Genomic DNA, 12,610 nt, shown 5'->3' with positions numbered 1-12,610 from the left:
CACCTATCCTCACTGGGGCCAGGACAGATGTCACCTGTCCCCTATCCCCTGGGAATGGCCCTGGAGGCTCCTCAGCCGTTTCCTATGTGAACCAGCCTGCAGAACATCCAGAGTAGTGGACGCCCGTCCCCCATTCATAGACAGCCATGGCAGGTGGACGCCCCTCCCCCATCTGCAGACAGCCATGGCAGGTGGACACCCCTCCCCCATCTGCAGACAGCCATGGCAGGTGGATGCCCCTCCCCCATCTGCAGACACCCAGGGCAGGTGGACGCCCCTCCCCCATCTGCAAACACCCAAGGCAGTGGACGCCCCTCTCCATCTGAGACAGCCATGGCAGGTGGACGCCCCTCCCCCATCTGCAGACACCCAGGGCAGTGGATGCCCCTCCCCCATCTGTAGACAGCCAGGGCAGGTGGAACACCTTTCCCACCCCCATAGGTCTAATTGCTGCCTAATCTCTAGGTCCCCTGGGAATCTTGAGCACCAGGCAAAGCGGGCACTGCTGGCAAGGGGCAGGAGAACAACCCAGGTCATGCCAGCTTCATTGCTCAGGGCAGGGCAGACTTGGGTCCAGCTCTGGCCTTCCCGAGGCTGGGTGCGTTGTGATTCTTGACTAGGGACCCTCACCTTTGCCACCTGGGACCCCAGCAGGCCCCTGGGGGGACCTGTACTAAGGCATGTCCATGCGGGCAGGACAGGGCCTCTACTGTGTACAGGGCACCAAGGCAGTCAGCCTGAGAGGGACAGGTGGAAGGACCTAAGGCCGGGAGTACCCACACCTGCCCCCTGCCCAGGATCCCGAGGCGGCTCTGCTATGCTTCCAGCTTTGGCAAAGGGCCAACACACTCCAGGTTGACTCCGCAGCAGGGCAAGACACGCTTTCATACAGGTTTGCTTTATTTCCACGTGCAGCCTGGGAGGACCCACCACGCCCTGAATGGGGGGGTCCCATGGGCAGCTGCCCCCGAGCAGCACCTGCTCCTTCTGGGATTCAGGACTCGGCCCTCGTGGGGGACAGTCCTTGGAGGGCGCCCAGGGCCGCAGAGGCGGTGCCACAGCCTTGCGTGGAGGAGTCGGAGCAAGCAGAGACTTGCGCCTGGACCACGGAAGCTGGCGAGCAGCGCCCGTCGGCCTCGGAACGACCCCAGGGGCGAAGGCACAGCAGTGTGGAGATGGCGTCGGGCGGGTGTGCGGTGCTCTGGAGACAGCCTCGGACCGCACAGGCCTGAAGGTGCACCTGCAACAAGGACCACAGTCACCTCCTGCTGGCCTGGGAGACAGCCAATGGGACCGAGACAGGCAGGGCGGTGCCCAGAATGCAGAGGCCCCAGAGACAGCCACCCCCCTTACAATCCCTTCCTCCTGCGCTGCCCACAACCCTGTCCATACCAGGTCTACCCTGGCCCCTCCTGGAGCTCGGGCACCTCCCAGCCTAGGCCAGGCCTTTGCTTAACTGGCCTTGTCCGGCCTGCAGGGGACACGCGCCTGCCGACCCTGCTTGTGGTCTTACCACGGGGCTCTCGGTCACTCCTGAATCCCAAGAGGAATAATTTCTTCTGTGACAAAAAACTCGATGGTCTCCTCCTCCCAGTCATCCACGTTGCTGTCCAGCTCGTCTGTGTCCACGCCTGAGGAGAGAGGAAGGGTGCCAGGCCTGCAGCTGCCAGGTGTGCCCCTCCAGCCCATGGCTGCCTGCAGCCCACCTACCCCCTCGCAGCTCCAGGCGCTCGCTCTTCTGCTCCAGGTATAGCTCCTGTGCCATCTTTCGGTACTTGCGGAAGTCCTCCATCATGGTCCGCCGGCGTTCCACCAGTTCCTGGGGGGCGAGGGGGGGGCGGGTGACCCTGAAGCTCCCGCAACCCAAACCAGCAGGCCGGGGCATCTGGCCGCCTCCCCAGGGTCCAGGGCCACACTGACCTTGGAGGCTTTCGACTGGCTCAGACGGTCCTTCTGCTCAAAGATCTTGGAGTATTTCTTCAGATCCTTCTTGATTTGCTGAAGCCAAGACAGGCACTCAGAACCCGGATATTCAGAAGCCACAAAGGGTGACCCTCCAAGCTCCCTGCAGCTGGCCTGGCCATCTCTCTGCTGCACTGAGCATGTGTACCCCTGCTGTCCCGGGGGCCAGGGGGGTCACCACACCTTGATCTGGTCTTGACTCAGGAGCGTGGGGGGCCGAGGTCTCCAGAGCAGCTGGCAGAAGCGGTCCTTGTTATTCTTCTGCAGAAGGCGGCCTTGGAACGTCCACAGCCAGTAGGCATTGTCCACCTGGAAGAGGTCGGACCACATGCTGCTCAACCAGGTGCCAATGACCCTCCGTTGGCCCTGCCAGCAGCCCAGGAACCACACGTGCCCTGTGTTGAGCAGGGCAGGGTCCTACTGGAGGCCATGAAATGGGGTGCGGGTTGGCGACAGGGAGGGCTGACAGTCAGGCACCCTCTGGACAGACCCAGGTGCTGACCAGAGGCTGGCGAGGGCTAGAGGCACCACCTGAGACGGGCCCCACAGGCCCGGAGCCAGCACCAAGGGTCCAGGCCAGGCTGGGTCATAAGCCCCAAAAGGACAAGGCGGGGAAAGCAGGTGACCAGGCCTGCCCGTACCTTGTGGCTCCACCAGGAGACAGAGGTGACCACATAGCGGCCCGTGGGGTCCCACTCAACGTCTGAGGCCATGTAGTGCTCTGCGATATTCATGACGGTGCAGTCGGAGGTGTCCACGAAGGCCAGGGCGCCGTTCATGCTGCGGGCAAGAGTGTGTATTGGGGCCAGCCAGGCTGGACCCTGGGGCTAAAGCACCCCAGAGACTCTTGGTTTGGGGCCAGAGCTGTGGTACCCAGGCTCCTGCCCTCAGCGACCACTGGCCAGCTGAACTCTTTTGCCCTCACTGCTGGCAACACTTCGCCTGCAAGTATACAACGTGCACGGGGGCCCTGCCGAGCCCCGCCATCCCCGTCAGAGCTCCTGCGGAGCAGACACTCACCTCCTCAAACCCGCCAACACCACAAACTGCCCCTGGGGGCTCCAGAAGATGGTGTTCGCTTGTTGCTTATCGAACATTTCTGCAGAGAGAGAAGAGAGGGAGGAAGAACACCCACCAGGCAGCCCAGCCCAGTCGAGCCTACGGCGGCCCTGCCCGCAGCTTCCCCCCAGGACCCCATAACCGGCAACCTTGTGCTCAGCTGTCCAGCCCCAGCTAACTGGGCAGGAGGTGTGAGCCCGGGGGAGAAACCCATTTCTGCCAGCCCTCAGGCAGGGAAGGGACAGACTTCTGCCCAGGCGGATACTGACGGGAGCCTGCTGGGCCCAGCAAGGCGAGTCCCTAACTGCCCCCTGCAGGCTTAGAGAAACGAGAGGGTCTGGCAGCAGTTCATGCGCGCACGCATGTGTGTATGCACAAGGGCCATAGTGAGGGCCCCAGCATGCAACGCTCAAGGAGCCACCCCCAGGTAAGAGTTTGACAGTCCTGTTCCTTTATACAGAATAAGAAAAGCTGATTTTGTGACAGCCCAAGATGCTGAGTGTAGGAAGCAGATCTCGAGATGCTACTAAAACCACAACTGCCTCCAGGGCGGGAAATGCTGTGGCCTCAAGGACATGGGCCAAGCACCCGAAGCAACACTGCACACAGCCTGAGCCCCAGGGAGTTTGGGTCAGGGGGATTTTGCAGGCCCATGTAAGCACACAGCAGCCGGTTGCAAGAGGGGCCTCGCAAGAGAGCAGAGCACGGGTGGGCCACAGATGCCAGAGCAGGATGGCCGTGCCCAGGGACAGCCCAGCATGCAGAAGGCAGCGAGATGGGGAGGACCCAGGATGCTAGCAGCTCACCCGCTGGGCAAAGCACACTCCCTCAGCACCAACCACACCCTGGGGTCTGCCCCTGGAGGTGGGGGCCACTTACTGATGAGCTCGATTTTGCCGTTATTCTTCACATGATAAAAGGACACGGAGATCCGTGGTGCCTCCCCGTGCAGCACTGCAAACTTGCTCCCGTTCGGCTCCCAAGCGAAAGCGATGATGGTTTCTGGGATAGGAGAACGGGTGAGCCCAAGGCAGGCATACCAACCAGCCACAATCAGTCAGGGCGCTTCCAAACCAGGGGGGGGTGGCCCCAATGACACCAGGGAGTCAGCCCCACTGGCCTGAATCTCTGCCCCGCCCCCCGCCCTGCTCTCCCGTAAAGGCCAAGGGGAAAGCCGCATCACCACTGGAGCAGGAATCAAAATCTTGACAGTTTCTACTAGTCCACAGAGCCTGAAGCTCAGGTGAGAGACACGCACCTTCTCTGCACCCCTAGCTGGGAGGCCTGGGACCGAAGCTAGAGCAGGGCAGGCAGCAGCGGGGTCCCGCCCCACATGGCCAGTCAGCCTGTCGGCACCAGGCCAGGGCATTACCTACCTTTCATCTCCACCACATCCACAGGTACCTGCTTCTCCCTCATCCGGAAAATCTCAAAGTTGGTGACAACGCCCTGTGCGAGAGGAAAGGAGCGATGGTCTGGGAGCTGGGAGCACCGGGAGGACAGCTGCAGGACGCTGCACCTGGGCCCATGCACAGCCACGAGGCAGCTGCACTCAGCAAATGATGGGGGATGCTGTGCACCCCAGGCCACCATAGCTCACGCCCAAAATCAGGCACACTGCTGTCTGCTAAGTGTGCAGCTTGGTCCTAGCCCTAGCGCCCACCTGGGTGCCTTTGGGGGTCCGGTCCACCTTCACGCACAGGTAGTCCCCGTTCTTCTGCCAGTGCAACTTGCAGTCGACAACGTTGAACAGGTTCCGGACTCGGATCTCCTGCCTGCTCGGCAGCTGCATGAGGGTCACCCTGGCCGGAATGTCTTTGTCCTCAGGCACCCAGAAGGCGATGATGTTGCCACCCGGAGACCAGGAGAAGTCTCTGCCGGGCAGACACCACGATGGCCTCAGCCCAGCAGTGGCAGAACCTCACACAGTGAGCACATAGGGAAAGCCCAGGGCACCAGGGGCAGGTGACACCAGCCAAGCTCCTGAGTGCCGGCGAGCTCACACAGGCCAAGAATTGTCCTCCCAGTTACCAACACCAGCTCTGCTCCAATTTTCCTTTTTGTTTGCTTTGCGGGGTGGTGTTGTTGTTGGGGGGGGGGGGTGCACACTTGGTGTTGCTCAGGGTTCACTCTTGGTGGGCTTGAGGGACCTTATGGGGTGCCAGAGATCGAACCCAAGTTGGCTGTGTTAAGCAAGACCTTACATGTGGAACTACCACTCCAGTCCATTTCTCATTTCTACCTTTTGGTTTCTGGGACACATCCGGTGATGCTCAGGGCATGCTCCTGGCTGGCTCTGTGCTCTCAGTGGGCTTGGGGGACAGTATGGGGTGCCAGGGATTGAGCACAGTCAGACACATGCAAAGCAAACACTCTACCCGCCGTACCCTGCTCCATCCCCGTTTTCCATTTTTAATTCCAGCCATCATTCTGCGTAAGGATTAAGAAATACCACCTGTTTGGCTGGAGCAATAGTACAGCTGGGAGTGTGTTTCTTCTGCATGTGGCTGACCCGGGTTCCATCCCCGGCAGGAGAGATTCCCGAGTGCAGAGACAGGACCAACCCTTGAGCATTGTTGGGTATGACCCCAAAAGCCAGAAACAAAAAATAAAACAAAAAAGGGGCAATACCACACGCTGGCAGCTGGGGCCTTGCCGAGACTGAGCAGCCGGGCTGAGCAGAAGGGATTGGTCTGCTCTTTACCAGGGAGACCCCCAGAGAGGTGACTCTCTTCTTTCAACACTGCACCCGGTTTTGTGGGTGCAAACTTACTTGATGCCGGAGATCTTCAAGCTCTTCTTGTCCAGAAGGCCCATGGACTGTGGAGAAAGCACAGTATGTGATGTCAGGCAGGGGAGTGACACAATCAGGTGCCGTCTCACACGCACACGTGCCAAGTTGAGTGGGTGAGCAGCAGGAATCCAACAGCAGCCCAGTGGTCAGGTGCAATCCCCTGCCGTCCCTCTGCCCAGCCAGCCCAAAAGCTTCTCCGTGGCGACCTGCCCACCCTATACCACAGAGCCCTCGAAACAGTGGCCCAGGGACCAGCTCCACAGCGGGGGTGACTCACAGGGGTCTCGTAGATGCTCAGAGTATCCAGGGTCATCCTGGCAAAGAACTTCCCATCATGGCTCCACCTGAGGGGACAGCAGAGGAATGTTTCCTCGTCCAGGGCAGCTCGGGGCCACTGCTCCCCCGCAGGGCCACTTACTTGAAGATGGGCCAGTGGGCTGAGCTCTCGCAGTGGAAGCCTCGCTTCTTCTGCCCCGTGAGGATGTCCCAGATGATGATGACCTGGGGGTCATCCTGAGTGTCCATGAGGGGGCTGAAGGTCACCAGGTACCTGCAACAGCAGCACGGCACTCTGAGAAATCTGCCTGCACCCAGGGCACCTGACATGTCCTCCCCCAGAACTCAGGACCCCCAAGAGCGTCCCTGCGGCCATCAGCAAAGGGACGGCAACAGCAGGACTACTGCAACACGGCAGCAAACCACGCCTGAGTTCCTAACAGGGCTCACCCATCGCTGGGCTGCCCCCAGATTGCCCTGGCCACTGACCTGTTCCATCACAGTGCAGTGGGTGTCTACACGGCCTGCTCTCTCCTATGTTTGAGTCATTTTAAATTATTTTTATTTAGGGGCTTTAGGGCCACACCCAGTGGTCTAGACACACATGCGGGTGTCCACATGGCTGGCCCCCACTATGTGTGGTGGGCATCCACAGACCCACTGCATTCCGGCAGCATAGCAGGCTCTGCTGTGCCCGACGCTGCTTCCCTTCACTGTGACGGCACCTGCCCAGCACCATACCCCAGGGGCAGCCTCCTGGCACCCAGAAAGACCCAGGGCGGCAGCTGTGGTGACAATCCTCTCTCCTCTCCCCAGCCCCGCACAATTCAGACTCCAAAGCATAGGAGCCGGCGTGGCAAAAGGAGAGACCATTTTATGATGCCTAGGCTCCCAGCTGGGGACCTAAGGCTCATGGGCACGGGGGAGGGAGCCTGCGATGTGAAGTGGTGTCCAGCCACGAAACCTCTTCAACAGCAAAGCAGGAGTGACTGCACAGATGGGCACTGGGATAGACCCAGGACACTCGAGGACATGATGGTGGCTGGAGAGACAGGCCCCAGACCGATCTGCCACCCACCACAGCTGAGACACCCCCCAAATGAGCAATCCCCTGCACATGCGCCGTCCCAGAGCCTGCAGGCAGCCCAGCCCAGAGCGAGGGGTGGGCAGGCAAGAAGCCCCAGTGAGCCTGAGAGACACAGGGGTCTGGACCTGAGGGAAAGTGAAAGGACAGATCCCACCCAGTGGGACCTGCAGAGCCAGGCTCTCCGCAGCCACCTAGCAGAGATGACAGCATGCAATAAGGTACAACGACAGGAGAGGCAGACTCATGGGGACACAGGAGACTCGAGGGACAGGAAACCCCACACCAGAACCACAAATGCTGACACAGCCGTAACCAACAACCTCAACTGTAAGAGACACTCAAGAACACGTGGTCACGGTGGGGCTCTGGACGGGCGGGGAGCAGGCAGGCCACGGGCGCTGGCTCGTTTACCTTTCACAAGGGGAGAAGTCAATCAGCTGAACCCCTTGGTGGCTGAATCTCTGAATCTGCTTGAATTTCTCTCCGCCCCAGAGCGCGATGCCTCGTTGGTGGAAAGTCGCCAGGTAGGTGCCCTTGGGAGACCAGCGTACGTACGTCTCTGTCCACCTCTGCAGAGAAAAGGTGCCACTGTGAACCTGGCATGGAGGCCCCTTTTCCTGCTGGCCACTCCCCTTGAAGGGCAGAGACGGGAGTCCCGCCCCGCCCCCCAGCAGCTGACACCCACCGCTCTCTCCTCAATGGAGACAGGGTCCTTCACGTCGTTCCAGAATATGGACGTGCGGTCCCCACTCTCAAAGATGACACTGTACTGGTCTCTGCACTCGGCCTCCTCCAGCCAGTAACGCAGATTCCCCTGTTGCAAGCAGTGGACAAAGGACAGAAGACAATTCGCCAGTGGCAGCAGAGGGGAGCCCCATGGGAGGGCAGCCAGTCCCGAGCCCCGAGCCCCGAGCCCACTCCGTCCCTGCCCGCCCTCCCGCGTACCAAGTCTTTGAAAGGCTGCTTCTCTGGGATGTCCCACTCATCGCTGATGGTCATGTACCTACAAGAGCAAGCAGGCTCAGGCAGTGGCACGGCTGACAACCCGAGACCAGAGCTTGCCACACCCTGCTCCCCCAAGGGACAGACCGACCAGGGAAGGAAGGGTGCCAGAGCCGAAGCATGAATGACCCACAACTGAGCCATGCAAATGAGTGCCACGAGCACTGCCCTCCCAGTGCATGGGCAGCTGGACTCACTTGTCAAAGTCGGTAAAGAGATTGACCCTGAACGTGTGCTGCTTGTCGAGCTTGTAGCCATCGGCATTTTTCACGGCGTCCAGGGCGTGCGCAGGAGCCGCGTACTCCAGGAAGATGTACCTGGCACAGAGTTTGTGCAGTGCATCAGGACACAAGCCCTGCACACAGCTGCCAGCGCGGCAAGCTCCCGAGATGGCCGCCAGGAAGGCCATTCCCTGTAGCCATCCAAGTCCCTGACATGACACCTGCCAGGGAGCAGTGGCCGGGTGAGAAGAACCAACATCTCCAGCATGCCACTGTCCAACGCTCAGGAAAGCAGGGCCACAGCGGGATGGCGATCTCAACACCAAGACACGCTTTGTTGCAAGGGCCTGCCACTGACACTGGCCAAGGGTGCCCAGTTCTCTTCCAGGGACCACCACCCGAGGGTCAGAGCCCTGAGGGCCACTTGCTCATATGGCATGTCACGAATATCACTGGTACCAGAAATTCTAGGAATGGACGCTACTCTAGTCCTCAAAGAAAACAAAAATTGTCACCATTCCCATCTCATCCATAAATGGGATCTAGTTAGTGTTCTCCAAGAGCAACATGTACAATTTCCTTTCCGAGGGAAACAGGAGTGCTCAGGATCACTTCTGACAGGGCTACCAGGACCACAGTCAAGTGCAGGGGTGGACTGTGGTCAGCTGTGTGCAGGTGAGCGCCTGAACCCTGTGCCACCCCTCCAGGCCAAGACAGAAGGCTTTCAAAGGCTGAAAGGTGTGGGCACTGCCACCCCAGGAGCATCAGGAAGCCTGTCTCGGGACGCTGCAGAGGCAGGGAGAGGGGTGAGTTCAGGACTGCAAACACCTCAGGAAACTGAGCACATGGCGCCATGAAATACGCCACCACATCACAAACAAAGGCTAAGAGGGCTGGCAGGCAGGAGGTCCTGAGTTCTCTCCCCAGTTCAGGAAGAAAGAACAGCATCAGATCAAGACCCAACGTGAGTAACAAAGCACACCGCAAGACACCTTCCACAAAGTATGAGAACATCTGAAAGGATGGATGGGAGCCAGAAAAGGGGCTGGGTGTAAGGCACTTGCCCTGTATGCACCCGCCCCAGGGTGTTGAGGCTTGATCAGGGGCAGATTATCCACCAGCAGACTCCTAAGTGCCTGATGGGGACCCCATAGCATGTTTTTTTGCCTTGCCCCATGACCTGGGGTGAACTCCTCCTCCATGCAGGATGGAGCCTCCCAGTGGTCACAAGAAGACCCCAGGCTACAAAGCGCTGCAGCACACCCTTGACTCACCCTTTTGTCTTCCCATCCTCCTCCGGGTAAAAGTCATTGGTGATTTTCCCAAACTTGGAAAAGATCTTGTGAATGACATTTTTGAGCTTCTCCATCCGGTCGGGGCCCACCTGAGGAACATTGTCCACCACGATCACAGAGTCGATCCCATCAGCTTCCTGGGGCCGGTCTCTGAGAACGTCTCCCAGTAGCTCTGCACAGCGAGAGGGGCTCAGATGGCTTCCGGCTCAGCACATGTGGCCAAGGGGAAAAAAAATCAAACCTGTCCCAACGCTTTGATGGAGAACAGAAGAAACTCCAGCCCTGGTGTGAATCTAATGTGAGCCTGACAAAATCAGGAAGATTCAAAAGTCCCCTTCCCTTTGACGATGGAGTCACAATGCTTTCACGAGAAGGAAGGTTTTTAATCTACTTTAAAAAGGAGCTACGGGCTGGAGAGATGAAACCGTGGGCAGGGTTCCTGCTCTGCACCTGGCTGGCCTGGGTTCGCTCCCTGGCACCACACATGGTAGCCGAGAGCCATCAGGAGGGGTTCCTGAGCACTGCTTAGGTGTACCTTGAAACCAAATCACCACTGAAATCTCTCAGGATTGCTTATTTCTAACCACCGATCAGCTAGAACAAGAAAAAGCACTGAAAAGGAATCCCTGGCCAGCAACAAAGGGAGAACAAGCCTACATACTCAATGCGGACAGAAGCTTCACACCCCTGCGCGCCTGTCTCGCCTACACCCTGACTTCCACTCTAACCTCTGTACTGGACTGAGAGCTCTGCAGCGGCACTTCCCAAGGGGAGATACTGTCACCCTCTGCCCCCCATGGCACTGTTTGCTCAAATAAAGGTAGATGGGGCGCAAGGAGGCGGGCACGGGATAATTTGCTTCTGAAAAGGAGGTGGCAGACCAAATTAGTTTGGTTTCCACGGTTTGGAAACTATCAGTAAGCTAGGAAAAACAGATCAGAAAATATTCTTTCATTCTCAAAAATTGAGACGAAAGGGCCAGAGTAATAGTATGGCGGGTAAGGCACTTGCCCTGCACGCCACCGACCCAGATCCACCCGACACTCCACATGGCCCTCTGAGCACCGCCAGGAGTGATTCGTGACTGCAGAAATAGAGTATCACAGGCATGGGGCTCAGGGCCAAGCGAGGCCCGGTTCTAGCCCCTGCACAGTACCCGGAAACTCGAATGACAGCTAGCAGTGTTTCTTGCCAGTGCAAGGTGCTGAGCCCACACCTGGTGCTGTTGGCATACGTGGGCCATGGACAGCCCTGCCCAGAGTCCAGGGAAAGGCCTGGGGCATGGTTTCTGAGCTTAGCAATCACCCAGGGCAAGCTGACATTCACGGCTCATGCCCAGTTCCAGGCATGTGCCAAGGTAAACCGGACCACTCCACCGTTTTGACTCCAACTAAAGGAATAAAAATTCCTTTTTGATTTTACGGTCACTCCTAGAGATGTTCTAGGGACCCTGGGGTGGCAGAGAGCACACCTGGGCCTCCCACCTTCACCCAGTCTGAGAACGGTCAGGGGGCCCGGTGGACCTGCAAAGTACCCCACCCCCAAACCACTGGCAGGGCACGTGAGGCCCCGGAGGGCTCTGGGGGACCCCAGGTCGATCCCAGCAACGTGCAGCTCCTGGAGTACCCACTGTGTCTGTGCCTGCCCAGGAACCGCCTCTCGCGGCCTCAAAAAGGCTAAAGCCGAGAGCCCGTAAACCGAGCGTGTGGACTCGGCCTGGCTTGCTCACTGCCATTAAGGGGCCCGTCCAGCCTGCTCTGGCTTTACAAGAGGACAACGAAAAGGCGGGGCGGGTCCCGCGCAGCCCGCAGGCAGCCCAGGGCCACCCCGGGTCCCGCGGCCGCAGAACCGACAGTCTGTCGCGAAGGTCCGCGGCATCGGCAAGGCCACGCGGACCCGGGCCGGGGGCGCTCCGCTACCCGGCGGCTCGAGGGTCCCGCCCCACTGACCGCTCCGGGGTCCCGCCTCCTCGACGGCTCGGGGGTCCCGCTGCCCGGCGGCTCGGGGGTCCCGCTTCCGGGGGTCCCGCTTCCCGGAACCGCGGCCGGCCCACCCGCACCTTCCTCGCTGACGTCGTCCACGAAGTCTTCGGGGTCGCTGAACGAGGGCTCCTCGGCGTCCCCGTCCCCGTCCGCGCCGTCCGCCGCCTCCGAGCGCGCCTCGGCCGCGTCCCCCGCCGCGTCGCCGGCCTCCGGGGCGGGCGCGGGGGCCGCGGGCTCGGGCTCGGACTCGGGCGGCGGCTCGGACCCGGCCTCCCGCGCGCCCGCCGCGTCCGCCTCCGGCGCGCCGGGCCCCGCGGGCTCCTCGGCCAGCGGCCGCCCCGCCTCGGGCCGCTCCTCGGCCGCCTCGGGCCCCTCCACGTTCTCCGCGTCCTGCATGGGCCCCGCCGCCGCCGCCGCCTGCGCCGCCGCGCTTCCCACGCTCCCGGCACGCACCGCGCGCGCCGGCCGCGGCCACGTGCCGGACGCCGGGACGCCGCGGGAGCGGGGGGGGCGGCCGCGCGCGCGGACCCGGCGCCGGGCCCCGGGAAGAGCGGCGGGCGCGGGCGGCGCGGAGGCCGCGGGCAGCGGGCGCCCGTCCACTCGCGCGCCGGCCCCGCGCCGTCCGAGCCCGACCCGCGCCCCGGCCGGCCGGCTGGCCGCCCGCGCGGACCCCCCCCTCGCGGCGCCGGGTGGTGTCGCCCAACATGGCGCCGCGCCTCGGCCTCCCGGCGGCCCCCGCGGCCGGGCGGAACCACGCGAGAGAGGCCACGGGGGCGCCCAGAGTCCCTCCGGGCGGCGGCGCCCCGCTCAGGCGCGGGCCGGCGGGCGCGGCAGCGCGGGGCCCCCGGCCTAGTAGTGTGGGCTCGTCTGCAGACGGGGCGGGAAACGGACGGCTCCAAAACGGACAGGGTCTTCCGGGCGGGCCGGAAGTC

General features: G+C 61.2%; 1 protein-coding gene across 1 annotated transcript; it reads right to left on the bottom strand.

Annotated features, from left to right (window-relative positions):
* Positions 1 to 882: 882 nt before the first annotated feature.
* EIF3B (eukaryotic translation initiation factor 3 subunit B) lies at positions 883 to 12,114 on the bottom strand. Its single transcript, XM_004617253.2, has 19 exons — positions 11,756 to 12,114; positions 9,676 to 9,868; positions 8,378 to 8,497; positions 8,124 to 8,181; positions 7,864 to 7,992; positions 7,590 to 7,747; positions 6,234 to 6,365; positions 6,093 to 6,159; positions 5,795 to 5,841; positions 4,685 to 4,895; positions 4,398 to 4,470; positions 3,901 to 4,023; positions 2,983 to 3,061; positions 2,604 to 2,742; positions 2,146 to 2,271; positions 1,921 to 1,998; positions 1,711 to 1,819; positions 1,514 to 1,631; positions 883 to 1,240 (listed from the first exon to the last, which is right to left on the bottom strand). The coding sequence occupies exons 1-18, from the start codon at positions 12,072 to 12,074 to the stop codon at positions 1,528 to 1,530; spliced, it is 2,265 nt and encodes a 754-aa protein (XP_004617310.2). The 5' UTR covers positions 12,075 to 12,114; the 3' UTR covers positions 883 to 1,240; positions 1,514 to 1,527.
* Positions 12,115 to 12,610: the final 496 nt, after the last annotated feature.

This window comes from Sorex araneus, chromosome 4 (assembly GCF_027595985.1).
Source record: "Sorex araneus isolate mSorAra2 chromosome 4, mSorAra2.pri, whole genome shotgun sequence".
In the NCBI taxonomy this organism is placed as follows: domain Eukaryota; kingdom Metazoa; phylum Chordata; class Mammalia; order Eulipotyphla; family Soricidae; genus Sorex; species Sorex araneus.
The sequence above is the reverse complement of the archived record's forward strand: the minus strand, read 5'-3'. Positions and strand labels throughout refer to the sequence as shown.